The sequence below is a fragment of the Xenopus laevis genome, chromosome 1S, assembly GCF_017654675.1.
Source record: "Xenopus laevis strain J_2021 chromosome 1S, Xenopus_laevis_v10.1, whole genome shotgun sequence".
NCBI lineage: Eukaryota > Metazoa > Chordata > Amphibia > Anura > Pipidae > Xenopus > Xenopus laevis.
Genome location: NC_054372.1, coordinates 149,526,818 through 149,539,445, shown reverse-complemented (window position 1 = coordinate 149,539,445; position 12,628 = coordinate 149,526,818). Strand labels below are relative to the sequence as shown.

The window sequence follows — 12,628 nt, the reverse complement described above, 5'->3', positions numbered from 1 at the left end:
TCAGTCTCCATTGTGAAATTAAAAATAATGCGGGCCGCCAGCATAGTGCGATTAGGAATCGCGTAGCAGTAATGTTTGGACACATTAGGGAAATTATCTGCTACTTGGTCTATACTGCTGCCTGTGTGCTGAAGGTGTTAGTAATAGACACATACTGGCACGTAGTGACGCGCCGCTCTCGCATACTTCTTTAGGGCTGAAGGTGCAATAGATGTACTGGCGTGCCAGTACAGTAAACTAAATGCAAGAGCGTCGCATCACCATGTGCCAGTACGTGTCTATTCCTAACACCTTCAGCACACAGGCAGCAGTATAGACTAAGTGGCAAATCATTTCACTTGTGTGCCAAAATATTACTGCTACGGCTACGCAATTCCTTGTTTAAATTAGTTGAATGGTCGGCCCCCACACATTTGCACCTCACCAAATCTGGTCCTCGTTGCAACAAAGTTTTTGCATCTGCAGTAATCAGAACAAGTAAAACAAAGGTGGAATTTCACTGCATACAAAGGTTTTTTTTAATAAAAATGTTTTTTATTAAAGTATATTGGATATATGTTTCTTTTTCATTAAAGAAAGTAAAAATGGGATTTAATTACATTTCGTATATTTGTCTCTGCTTAGCTGAATTCCTGAGTTTCATTAAAGGCAGCTGTTAGAATTGATACAATAGTTGCTACTGTAATATCCCACAGATGCTGCTGAGAAATGTATCAACTAAACATAGCAAATTGTAACAGTTCAGATTATGTGCCTGGATTACTGAACTGCCAGACTGAAATACCAGAAACAGGAACTTTTAACATCAACTGCAGTGTAGCTCTCCTTTCCTATACTTTAATCTTTTTTTTCTTATTGACAGGGGTGCTCCACCAATGAGGCAAGTTGAGCTACACGCCTCAGGCGGCGCTGCCCCCTGGTTGCCAGGGGTGGCAAAAATGCTGCTCCTGGTAACTAAGAGCCGAATTTCCGGTTTTCAACCCAGAAATATGGCTCTTCTAGTGCAAAGAGTGCAATTGCGCTCTCTGCACTAAGTGACATGGATCGCAAAAGAAGGCCACCTCATGCGGCATAATGCCTAGAATCGCCCCTGCTTATTGATACATAGGAATCAAACACAATTGTTTCCAGCCAGGAGGCAACCTGTTTTATACAAGCTAAATATAAAATAAAACACTATACAGAGATTACAACCATGTACAACTTTATTGTTTTCTCTATACACTATTTTCAAAGACCCCATTCCCATCTGAAGATGTTAGAGAGATCTATGTAATGCAGTGATTCCCAACCAGTAGTTCACGAGGAACATGTTGCTCCCCAACTCCTTGGATGTTGCTCTCAGTGGCCTCAAAGCAGGTGCTTATTTTTGAATTCCAGGCTTTGAGGCAAATTTTGGTTGCATAAAAACCAGGTGTAATGCCAAACAGAACCTCCTGTAGGCTGGAGGTAAGGTTGCCACCCGGCTGGTATTTTACCGGCCTAGCCGGTAAAATACCTGCCAAGGCCGGGGCCAGTATTAAAAATTTACCGGCAATGTAGCTGCCGGTAAATTTGTAATACGATTATAAAAAGAGCCCTCGGCCTGCCCCCAATCTCCTGGAATTTAGCTTTTCTTTTGGTTCTTTAAGTGTCCGTGGTCCGGCCCGCCCATTTTGATGACACGGCCTGCCCCTTTGTGTCCCCGCCCCCACACCAGCCGCTAAAGAATTTTAAAAAAGGTGGCAACCCTAGCTGGAGGTTCACATTGGGACTATCAATAGCCAATCACTAGGGTTGCCACCTGGCCAGTATTTTATCGGCCTGGCCGGTACAAATTATGGTTGATCCCAATGTTATTAATAGGGAAAAAAAGATAAATATATAGAAAGGCCGGTATTTTTTTCCAGAAAAGGGGGCAACCCTACCAATCACAGCCCTTATTTGGCACCACCCAGGAACTCATGCTTGTGTTGCTCCCCAACTCTTTTTACATCTAAATGTTGGTCACGGCCCAGTGAAAAAGGTTGGGGACACCTGATGTAATGGGCAGCTTGGCTTTAGGGAAACCTCTTTCTGTCTTGGATTTTTTTTTTTCCCACAACCAGCTATTTATACTCTGTGAGTAAAAGTAATCCAACTTTATGTTACTGTTGCTGTGAATATGTAATGGTTTTCATAATAATGACTAGCTTTAGAATTTGCCCATAACATAAATGGCTACCGAATTTCCTTACGTAGAGCTACGTGTAACGTGCTTTCTAGTGTTGCCAGGTCTCCCTCAGTGGTTGTTACCCGGATGTGGCCTTCTTCCTGTCAGGCCGCCGTACAGGCGTTACGTGGCAGTCGTAGCTCGCACCCCGGCAGCCTGGAGAGGTGACGCCTCTTTCGGAGCGAGGCCCAGATCCCAGACCGCCGACTTCTTAGTTCCTTGTCATCATGTTCACGCTTTCTGAACTCGTAACCCTGCTCGCTTTCTTTTCCGCCACGGCGTCTGGTTATTTTGTCAGTATAGACGCTCACGCGGAAGAATGCTTCTTCGAGCAGGTCACTTCGGGGACCAAAATGGGCCTTATTTTTGAGGTGGCGGAGGGGGGATTTCTGGACATCGACGTTGAGGTAAGGTTGGGCCGCCATTATGTAGAGGCAGAGTTTCTCCGCATAAATATGTCAGAAATGGTGAGCGAGCGGATTATGAGCTTTAATGTCAGGATTTGGTCTGCTCTGTCTTGCAAGATCATTATAGTAACAGGGCAAAGAATAAAGTACCTGCAACAAACAATGATCATCGCTGAATGAATGAATTTTCTGTCAGTTTTTCGCCAATATCAAATGAAAGCTGTCAGCCATCTTTCATCACCTGCTTGCTGTTTCAACATAGAGCAAGTTATATGAACTGCACCTCCCATTTTCCTTCAATAAATGAGGTCTTCCTGAGAGTTGCAGTTCTACACCAGCCTGTGATCATATGTATATATCATCATAATGGTCAATTGGCCTTTAAAGGGGTTGCTCACTTTTGAGTTCTACTTTCAGTAGATGCAGAGACTGATATTCTGAGACAAATTTCAATTGGTTTTCATATCTTATTTGTGGTTTTTGTGTTATTTAGGTTTTTATTCCGCAGCTCTTCAGTTTGCATTTTAAGCAATCTGGTAGCTATGGGCCTATCACGCATTGATTTGAATAAGAGGCTGGAATATGAATAGCAGAGGCACTGAATAGAAGGATCAGTAATAAAAAGTAGCAATAACAATACATTTGTAGCCTTACAGAGCAATTGTTTTTGTAGATGGGGTCAGCGATGCCCATTTGAAAGCTGCAAAGAGTCAGAAGAAAAAGGCAAACAACCTCGAAAAATAAATCATGATAACGAATTGAAAAGTTGCTTAGTATTGGCCATTCTATAACATACTGAAAGTTACCTTAAAGGGATATTGTCATGGGGAAACATTTTTTTTTCAAAATGAATCAGTTAATAGTGCTGCTCCAGCAGAATTCTGCACTGTAATCCATTTCTCAAAAGAGCAAACAGAATCTGACATGGAGCTAGACATATTGTCAATTTCCCAGGTGCCCCAAGTCAGGTGACTTGTGCTCTGATAAACTTCAATCACTCTTTACTGCTGTACTGCAAGTTGGAGTGATATCACCCCCTCCCTTCCCCCCCCAGCAGCCAAACAAAAGAACAATGGGAAGGTAACCAGATAACAGCTCCCTAACACAAGATAACAGCTGCCTGTTAGATCTAAGAACAACATTCAATAGTAAAAACCCATGTCCTACTGAGACACATTCAGTTACATTGAGAAGGAAAAACAGCAGCCTGCCAGAAAGCATTTCTCTCCTAAAGTGCAAGCACAAGTCAAATGACCAGGGGCAGATGGGAAATTGACAATATGTCTAGCCCCATGTCAGATTTCAAAATTGAATATAAAAAAATCTGTTTGCTCTTTTGAGAAATGGATTTCAGTGCAGAATTCTGCTGGAGCAGCACTATTAACTGATGCGTTTTGAAAAAAACATGTTTTCCGATGACAGGATCCCTTTGAATGGAACCACCCCTTTAACTGGACCCTCTTCTCATGCCTGCGTTGTTGAACAAAATATTGAATCACAGATATTGTTTCATCACTTATTATGGATTGTTATCAGATTGGTTGCTTTCATTGCTCAAGGTAGGTCATCTGAAATACTGGGAGACGCATCTGTCTTATCCTTTGTCACAGTGTCACAAGCCCTAGTAAAAACACTATTCAACATTTACTATTTGCCTTATATATAGGTATGGTCTGCGGGTTGCTGTAAGGCGGCACTATCTATGAACATGTGGGAGGTGTTTGGGCTTCTGTGTACTAGAAAAGCCAGGGCCTATTTTGTATTGAAGCCCAGATTGGGTATGAAAACAGCGACACTTAATTGTAGTGTGCAGTGGCAAACTTTTATTGAGTTTCTGGAATTTACTGAAGTTACATTTTTTTCTCCTCCAGATAACCGGTCCAGACAACAAAGACATCTATAAAGGAGACCGAGAGTCCAGTGGAAAATACACCTTTGCAGCCCACATGGATGGAACTTACAAATTCTGTTTTAGCAATAGGATGTCCACCATGACTCCTAAGATTGTAATGTTTACTATTGATATAGGAGAAGCTCCAAAAGGTCAAGACATGGAAACAGAAGGTGGGGGTTGTTTCAGTGCATGGCAATATTGTGACTGTCCATCTTTCTTTTCAGAGATGGTATGTGGTAGGCTATATAGGTAGCGGTTTCTTGGCTAGCAACAGGGAAAGCATATTTCGGTTGCTCACCTTTAATTTAATTTTATAAAATGGGCCATGCTAGGCAACTTTTCAATTGGTATTCTTTTTTATAGATTCTGAATTATTTTACTTCTAACTCTGCCGAGCTTTCAGATGGGGTCACTTACCCCATCTAAAAAACAAATGCTCTGTAAAGCTACAGATATATTGTTAATGATGCATTTTATCACTCATCTTTCTATTCATGCCCTTTCCTATTCGTATTCCAGTCTATTTTTCAAATCAATGCATGGTTGATCTGGTAATTAGGGCCCCAGCAACCATATTGGTGAAAGCTGTTGAATAAAACATTAACAAACTAAGACACAAATAATCAGCAATGAAAATCAATTGCAAATTGTATCAGAATATCACTCTCTAGTCTACATCATACTAAATTAATATAAAGGTGAACAAACCCTTTAAGAGATTTCATACTCCAGATGGCACTTTAAGATTTTGCAGTTATGGGTGGTGTGGGAATAGTGAGATTCACACAGCTGCAGCCTCAGGTGCCTGAACACTCACGCTGCCTGTTCACTGTTTGCTTCTGAAAACAACACCTTTGGCCAAGGGCAGACGGAACACTGCTCTCAGCCTATGTATCTTTTCAGCCTATGTATCTTTTTCAGGCTGAGAGAAGCAGATCTGGTCCATGCCCCATTCTCATAGAAATGAACTGCTTCTGCCTGTGTTCAGGCACATGCAGCAGAGAGGAGCTGTGCCTAAATACGTGAAAGCAAGCATTTTCAGGGCGACCTCCACTGCGTGTGACTACTTGCAAACAGATCTTATTCAACTCCATGGAGATGGGGCCCGAACGCTGGCAATTTCTTTCTGCGTGTCGTTAAAAAAAAAATTTGCAGGCTGAGAGCAGCAGTGCCAATGCTTTGTCTGCCTTTGGCCTTAATGTTACTTCTGCAGACATATTCACTTAGTACATTATAAGGTGTTGCTAATTTGTTAATATAATCGGTTAGATATTGGAATGTTTGTACATTTCATTTTAATAAATACAATACCCAATGCTGTTATGTAAGTACAGGTATAGGATTTATTATCTAGAATGCTTGGAACTTGGGGTTTTCCAGAAAAGGGATTGTTCTGTAATTTGGTTCCCCATACAGTCAGTCCAGTAATAATATTAAAACATTAAATAAACTCAGTAGGGCAATGGGAATGTTTTTCTACCAACATAGAATCAAAGAGCTTAGTTACCGTAATATCCTGTACAAGGTACAGTTTAAATTTACAGGGGAAAAGTATATATTTTTTTTTTAAAAAAAAAATCAAATTATTTTATTTTCTGGGTAAGCGAATCCCATATCTGTATTACAGTACAATATATTGCTGCAATATACTGAATACAATTACAGGCTATGGGCAGAAAGAAAAACAGACAATTTTTTAGTTGCTATTTCATAAAGTTTGTATGTAGTAATAAAAATATACTATTTCCAGCTAGTATATTGCAAAGCTCATTACAGTAAATACATATTGCAAACACACATTACTATATAATTGGCAGACATGATGCGCTTTTTTTCAAATCCTGTGGTTGAGGGCCATGTCAGCCCATTGATGTGCTCCTCGTAGGATATATATAATTTTTTTTTAATGAATGCACTGGATCTTTATCTTTACATTTCTAATGCCTTCCACTTCTCTTAGGCTTTGGAGAATCATGGGATGGTAGGTTTGCTGCAGGCAACATAGCCTTTGCTTGCTATTTTGAATGGAGAATAACCCTCTTTACATCTGTTTTCCTAATCCATTTTTCTGTTTTGGCTTGTGTTGAGAGAGTTGGTGACTCCGCTAACAAACCTAACATTGCTGCATTTAGAAGAGCTGTGGCATGGTGTTTGGAAGTATTGTTAATGGCAAAAATGCTATTGGGGCATAGATGTTTGAGTTATATGTACTCCTTGAATTACAAGTATGCAAGTCTGTGCCATGGGCATGGCGATTTGTTTCTGAAACATTACCTTTGTATGGGTGTGATTTATGGATAACTTGTGAAGTTTTACTTTGATTCAATTTGATATTTAGTTTTAAGCTAGATATCAAAAACTGTATTTGAGCTTGTTTTCACTGGTCATAAAATATTTCACGACTGCATTATTACAGTGCAAAATATATATCCTTTTTACCTTTTTTAATCACCGCATATTTCTTCTATTTCAAAATTTTTTTGCATACAGGGGGCAGCATTTTAAACTTTGCCTGCAGCATTTCAACACAAGTTGACATTCTTACAGTATTAATTAAATCGCATACAAATTAGAATTTGCTCTTTTGTGCAATGGAAACACGTTACCTTTTTACTCTTCTTGTTTAAAAGATAGGAGGCTGCTTCTGGACTTCTGTTGAAAGGCCAATTTTTCTAGAAATTCAGACTTAAATAAGTCTACCTGGTGGGATTTTTCAGTATAACAGTAAGATTGGCAGTGAAATGTCTAGTGTGATCTATGTTGTAACAGTGATATTGATCTAATATTCATGATTTTAGTTTAGAACATACTACAAATCTATAGATGTTAAAACTGCAGATTATTAGTGTCCTTCCATAAGGATGATCTACACAGGGCAACCTTCCACGGTATTCACCCAATTGTTTCTCAGGCCATAGAGACAGGTCCCACATAACTAGCTAGCTGTACACATGGACATATTCCGTTATTCAGCCCATAATTTTGTTATTCGTGTTCTTCAGCACATCAGAATAAGCTAGAAGAAATGATCAATGAACTGGCTGTAGCTATGACTGCTGTGAAGCATGAACAGGAATACATGGAGGTGCGAGAAAGAATACACAGATCAAGTGAGTAATCTTTTTCTGTAAAACTACTACAGATTTGGATAGTGAGAAAATGGGATTGTAAAATCATATGCTCATAGACTAGCTTTCTTTTCTTAACAAGGGTTCATTCAATTAAGCCAAACAACCAGTTTTTTAAATGGAATATACAGACTGTCTATTTTTACTTCCATTTATCTTCTGTCTGTAAGTTTGGCATAATTGCCTCAGCATTTCCTTTAATATAATTTTATTAATTCTGTACTTTGGTTACTGTAGCAGTTTTTTGATATTTGGGAAGGGTTTCCCAATGGGTTTAACCTGCTTAAAAAATATATATTCAAAACTGCCTTATCTTTATTACACTTCCAATGTTCTCTTCTGGAGCATGCAGATCAGGGAAAAAGGCAGTTTTTTGCTTAACCAGCTATATTGGAAACAATTTTTTTTTGTTTAGCTAAGAACTCGTTAACTCATTTTTTTTCCAGTGAGCGAGATGATACGGACTTCCATTGTAATAATATACTGCTTTCTTGGAAAAGTAAAATAGCTGTAGGTAGCAAGGTTTTGTGTAATTGCACATGGGTAGTATTTCCATTATCCCCAGAAGACATAGGCGGGGAGACAGGATATTGGGTGGATCTAATGTGTGTTCTATATATGCTAACACTTCCCTCCAAAAGCTCTGTATGTGGGGGAATCCCAGAATACATTATAATAGGTACCTACATCCCTTAAACATTTTGGGAATGCATCTGATGCTCCCTGGTAGATTTTAGCTATCTTGTGTGGGTTAAGGTACACTTTATGGAGGAATTTAATTTGGATGTATCTGTCTATAGCAGATATTGTGAGTTGGGGAACCAAGTCTAGAGCCTTCTCCCACATGTCCTCATCCAGCTCTGTGATATTTTCAGTCCACTGTTGACTTTATTTAGTGTAGAAGGATTAGCCCCCATCAATATGACATACATATAACTTTTTGTAGGTTCTTTTTTTCTTAGATACTTCTTCAAACTAGTTTGTTATTTGAAGGGGCCTTGAGGTACATTTTGATCTGAAGGCATGGCACATTTGTAAATATGAAAAGTGCATTTTAGATAAAATTGGGTAGTCATTCCTAAGGGCCTGGAATTGTTTGCAATGCCCTTCGGTAGTTATATCAAACAATGTTTGATTCCTGCATTTGCCATGAGGCTATGTCTGTTGCAGAGTGAAAGTGTGGTAGGGGCTTGTTTCCCCACAGTGGACCATACCGGTTTGTTGCCCTGGGCTATTATTAGAGATTCGTTAAAAGAATCCACCACCAGCTGCATTGGGGGTAGTCGTCATAGTGGGGAGATTTGCCGCTATATGGTAAATGGGCTAAAGCTTTGAGGGAACCTATTACTGTGGCCTCAAGAATCAGGGCCTGGTTATCTAGTTTAGGCGACATCCACCAGTGTGCAAACACCGGTTGGCTGGCCAGAAAGTACATGAGAAAGTTGGGAAGTGCTAGCCCACCTCTGTTTGCAGGGGCTTGTAGAGTTGAAAACGCAAGTCTTTCACCATGCAATAGAAATCCCTTTATCATTGAGTCCAGCGTTCTAAAAAGACTTGAGGGGGGGGGGAGGGGTTGGAAACATATTTTTATTGCGCAAAGGCTATCTTTTTAGCCAGTTTAATTTTTATACTGAACTATTTATTCTATAAAAAAGTGCTCCCAAGCTGTCCCCATCAAGGCTGGTACCTACTCTTAAGGGCAACTCTAGAAAACTAGAAACAACAATAAATCCAGATGAATGGTATCACTTGCAGAGTGGTTCTGACTTTAAACTGTTCTTGTCATTTTCAGAAGTCTTAGGGATACCACATTTATTCAGCAGTACATTAGTACTAGCAGTCCTGATTCAATATTGGAACAGTGGAAGTTGGCCTACTGACCAATTCTGTAGGAAATCTGTGGGGTTCTTTACTAAAATACAAAAATGTATCCATATTTTATTAAAAACACTGACTAAGCTCCCATGCACATTTTTACTTTATTAATTTAAAAAATGGACCAATACCATGTGTGTTGTGTCTGGAATTACAAATGACTGTACTACCAAATAAGTGTTTATCAGGACATTGGGTTATGCTGGTGGCAGGAACTGAACTACAAAGTTATTATGACTTTGAGATTGAATGTAATTAACATCTTCAATTGACTTTCTTATGTTTTCTCAACAGTTAATGACAACACAAACAGCAGAGTGGTGCTTTGGTCGTTTTTTGAAGCCCTTGTACTTGTTGCTATGACACTGGGACAGATCTATTATCTAAAGAGATTTTTTGAAGTGCGGCGAGTGGTTTAAGAAAAAGCAAAGTTGTTTTATTGTCCTTGCTGAGAAGACACAAATCAACAATTTTTGTGTTTCCTCATACCGTCAATTACATGGTCACAAATCTCTGAAGTTTAGTCTCCCTAAAAAGTGGATTTTTTTTTTAAATTTCCCTCTTTTTCATTTTGCCTCTGATCAGCTGTAGGATTGGTAAACTGTAAATATACTTGCCAAGAAGAAAAAAACAGGTTTTTTTTTCTCTTTTAAATAAAAGGACATTTGAGAGGGAAATCTAAGATGCTATATGTATTGTGGTGCCCATCCAAAATGGGAATCTATATACTGTTTATGTCCTACCAGCTAGCCCACACAGTGATGTTTATGGAGGAAAGCAGAAAAAGAAGTTTTCATAAAATTAGATTAAGAAATGGAGCAAAGCGTAACTTAAATATGAAGCAATTTTCCACATTACAAATAAAAGTTTCATCAACTGAACTTGTGAGATTATATTTGGAAAAGGTGTGTTTAGTTTAAGGTAAATGTGACCATGAGCTGGACCAAGACAACAAGAGGAGTTTTTTATTATCTTTTTCCAGTCAAGTCATCCACATTTTCACTCACGGAGTAAAACATTGCTGGTTTCTCTCACACAGTAATGGAAGCCATTTTTCCTGTTTTCTCTCCTGAATCATCTGTTAACCAACTACTCTAAGTGCGGTTGGTTAGTGAGAGGCAAAATGAAGGAAGCATCCTCCACTATAATAAATGGGTCAAAGAACCCCGAGAAGTAATCTTATCCCTCTATTGTTAGCTGTGTCTACATTGGTAAAAGGCTACAGCAGTCCATTATTTAGAAAACAAAACTGGAGGTGTTTGCAGGATGCCTTCCATTGATCCCATATAATTGTCCTTAACTTATGCTTAAAGACTTCTGTGGTCCAATTAAAGACTTGATTACCTGCAAATCTTTAATTACAGAACGCTTATAGGTCTGTATTCGTCTGCCTTGTCCACTGGATTATATTTTTATTTGTATGTGTTAATTTTGTTGTACTAGGGGAGAGTTCCAGCGCTACATGTTTAGGCCATTTTCTGCAGTGTTTGGATGAAGGATACTTACAGTTTTCTTGGGATATCTGGGAGACATTGACAGAATTTCCTTATGGCATCTTTTGCTTTGCTTGTTGCAATTTATGCCAGCACCTTTTGTCTTCAATACTTTTTATTCTTTTATGTTATGGATTTGCCATTTTTTTGTGCAGAGCCAAATTATCTTTCATCCCCATTTTTCGTTAGTGGTTCTTGAAACAAATGGGGTCCCGGTGTTGGTGCAAATCAAGATTACATAATAAATGATGTAAGTGGGTTATATTTTTTTTCCTGTTTTCTCTTGTTTTTCTCTACACAGACAACCTTTACCAGTAACAACTGTTTTGTACAATTAAGTTAAGAAGTTTTCTTACTGGTTTTCATGTTTAAAAGAACATTTTGGGCAAAACCTCTAAATGCAGCAGTTTTTAAAAGGATGGAATTCATTTTTTTAAGACTGTTGACAGCCAAACATTGTTTGAACATCAAATGTAAATTGACTTTTAAGGTGTACATTTTAAAGGAAGATGCTTGTCAAAATATTACCCAAGTTCAATGAAAAATAAACACACATTCTATAAAAAAAAGTGAATTGTTTTTGTGTTCTTTTACTATACAATTCATTTGACATTTTGACATTATAGGTAATATTATCACTACTGTGAAGACTTTGGTAGGCTGCAACTGGGCATGGTTACATAGTTATATCAGGTTGACAAAAGACAGTCCAAGATCAACCCCTCAAAATTAAACCCATCAACCATACACACCTTCAAACCCTCGCATAAATTCTATATACCCATATCTAAACTAGTTATAGAGTTTAGTATCACAATAGCCTTTGATATTGTGTCTATCCAAGAAATCATCCAAGCCATTCTTAAAGGCATTAACTGAACAGTCATTGCAACATCACCTGGCAGTGCATTCCACAACCTCACTGTCCTGACTGTGAAGAACCACCTACGTTGCTTTAAATGAAAGTTCTTTTCTTCTAGTCTGAAGGGGTGGCCTCTGGTACGGTGATCCACTTTATGGTTAAAAAAGTCCCCTGATATTTGTCTATAATGTCCTCTAATGTACTTGTAAAGTGTAATCATGTCCACTTGCAAGCGCCTTTTTTTTCAGAGAAAACAACCCCAACCTTGACAGTCTACCCTCATAATTTGTCTTTCATCCCTCTAACCAGTTTGGTTGCATGTCTCTGCACTCTCTCCAGCTCGACTGGAGTCCAAAACTGCACTGCATACTCCAGATGAGGCCTTACCAGGGACCTATAAAGAGGCATAATAATGTTTTCATCCCTTGAGTTAATGCCCTTTTTATGCAAGGCAGTATTTATTTGCTTTAGTAGCCACAGAATAACACTGCCTAGAATTAGACAACCTGTTATCTACAAAAACCCCTAGATCCTTTTCAGTTAAGGAAACTCCCAACACACTGTGGTACACTAACAACACTGGTCCAATTAAAAAAATGTTCCATTTACACACCACTTTCTATAGTATGGTCTGGTGCACCTGTTTGGACTGGTAATGCACCACTATCACCTATTGTCTTCTATTTAACCTAGGTAAAAAACATGTACAAATTCATTCATTAGACCGCCCGCTTACTTACTGGTAAGTATAATTTTCTCTTTGTTACACACGGAGGTA

At 38.8% G+C, this 12,628-nt stretch overlaps 1 protein-coding gene across 2 annotated transcripts; it reads left to right on the top strand.

Annotated features, from left to right (window-relative positions):
* Window positions 1–2,245: 2,245 nt before the first annotated feature.
* Window positions 2,246–11,557, top strand: tmed2.S (transmembrane p24 trafficking protein 2 S homeolog). Of its 2 annotated transcripts, XM_018242479.2 has the most exons (4): window positions 2,259–2,598; window positions 4,470–4,662; window positions 7,495–7,602; window positions 9,790–11,557. In XM_018242479.2, exons 1-4 carry the CDS (start codon window positions 2,419–2,421, stop codon window positions 9,912–9,914), a joined length of 606 nt encoding a protein of 201 aa, XP_018097968.1. In that variant the 5' UTR covers window positions 2,259–2,418; the 3' UTR covers window positions 9,915–11,557. The 2 variants fall into 2 exon arrangements, with proteins under 2 accessions (XP_041436283.1, XP_018097968.1); XM_041580349.1 differs by lacking the exons at window positions 7,495–7,602; window positions 9,790–11,557 and adding an exon at window positions 6,453–7,466 and having other exon boundaries at window positions 2,246–2,598.
* Window positions 11,558–12,628: the final 1,071 nt, after the last annotated feature.

Excerpts from the sequence above, each read along its gene's own strand:
- tmed2.S (XM_041580349.1), top strand. The coding sequence starts at position 2,419 with ATGTTCACGCTTTCTGAACTCGTAACCCTGCTCGCTTTCTTTTCCGCC. Across the intron at positions 2,599-4,469 it reads TTCTGGACATCGACGTTGAG|ATAACCGGTCCAGACAACAA; the intron begins GTAAGGTTGGGC and ends TTTCTCCTCCAG. Across the intron at positions 4,663-6,452 it reads TCAAGACATGGAAACAGAAG|GCTTTGGAGAATCATGGGAT; the intron begins GTGGGGGTTGTT and ends CACTTCTCTTAG.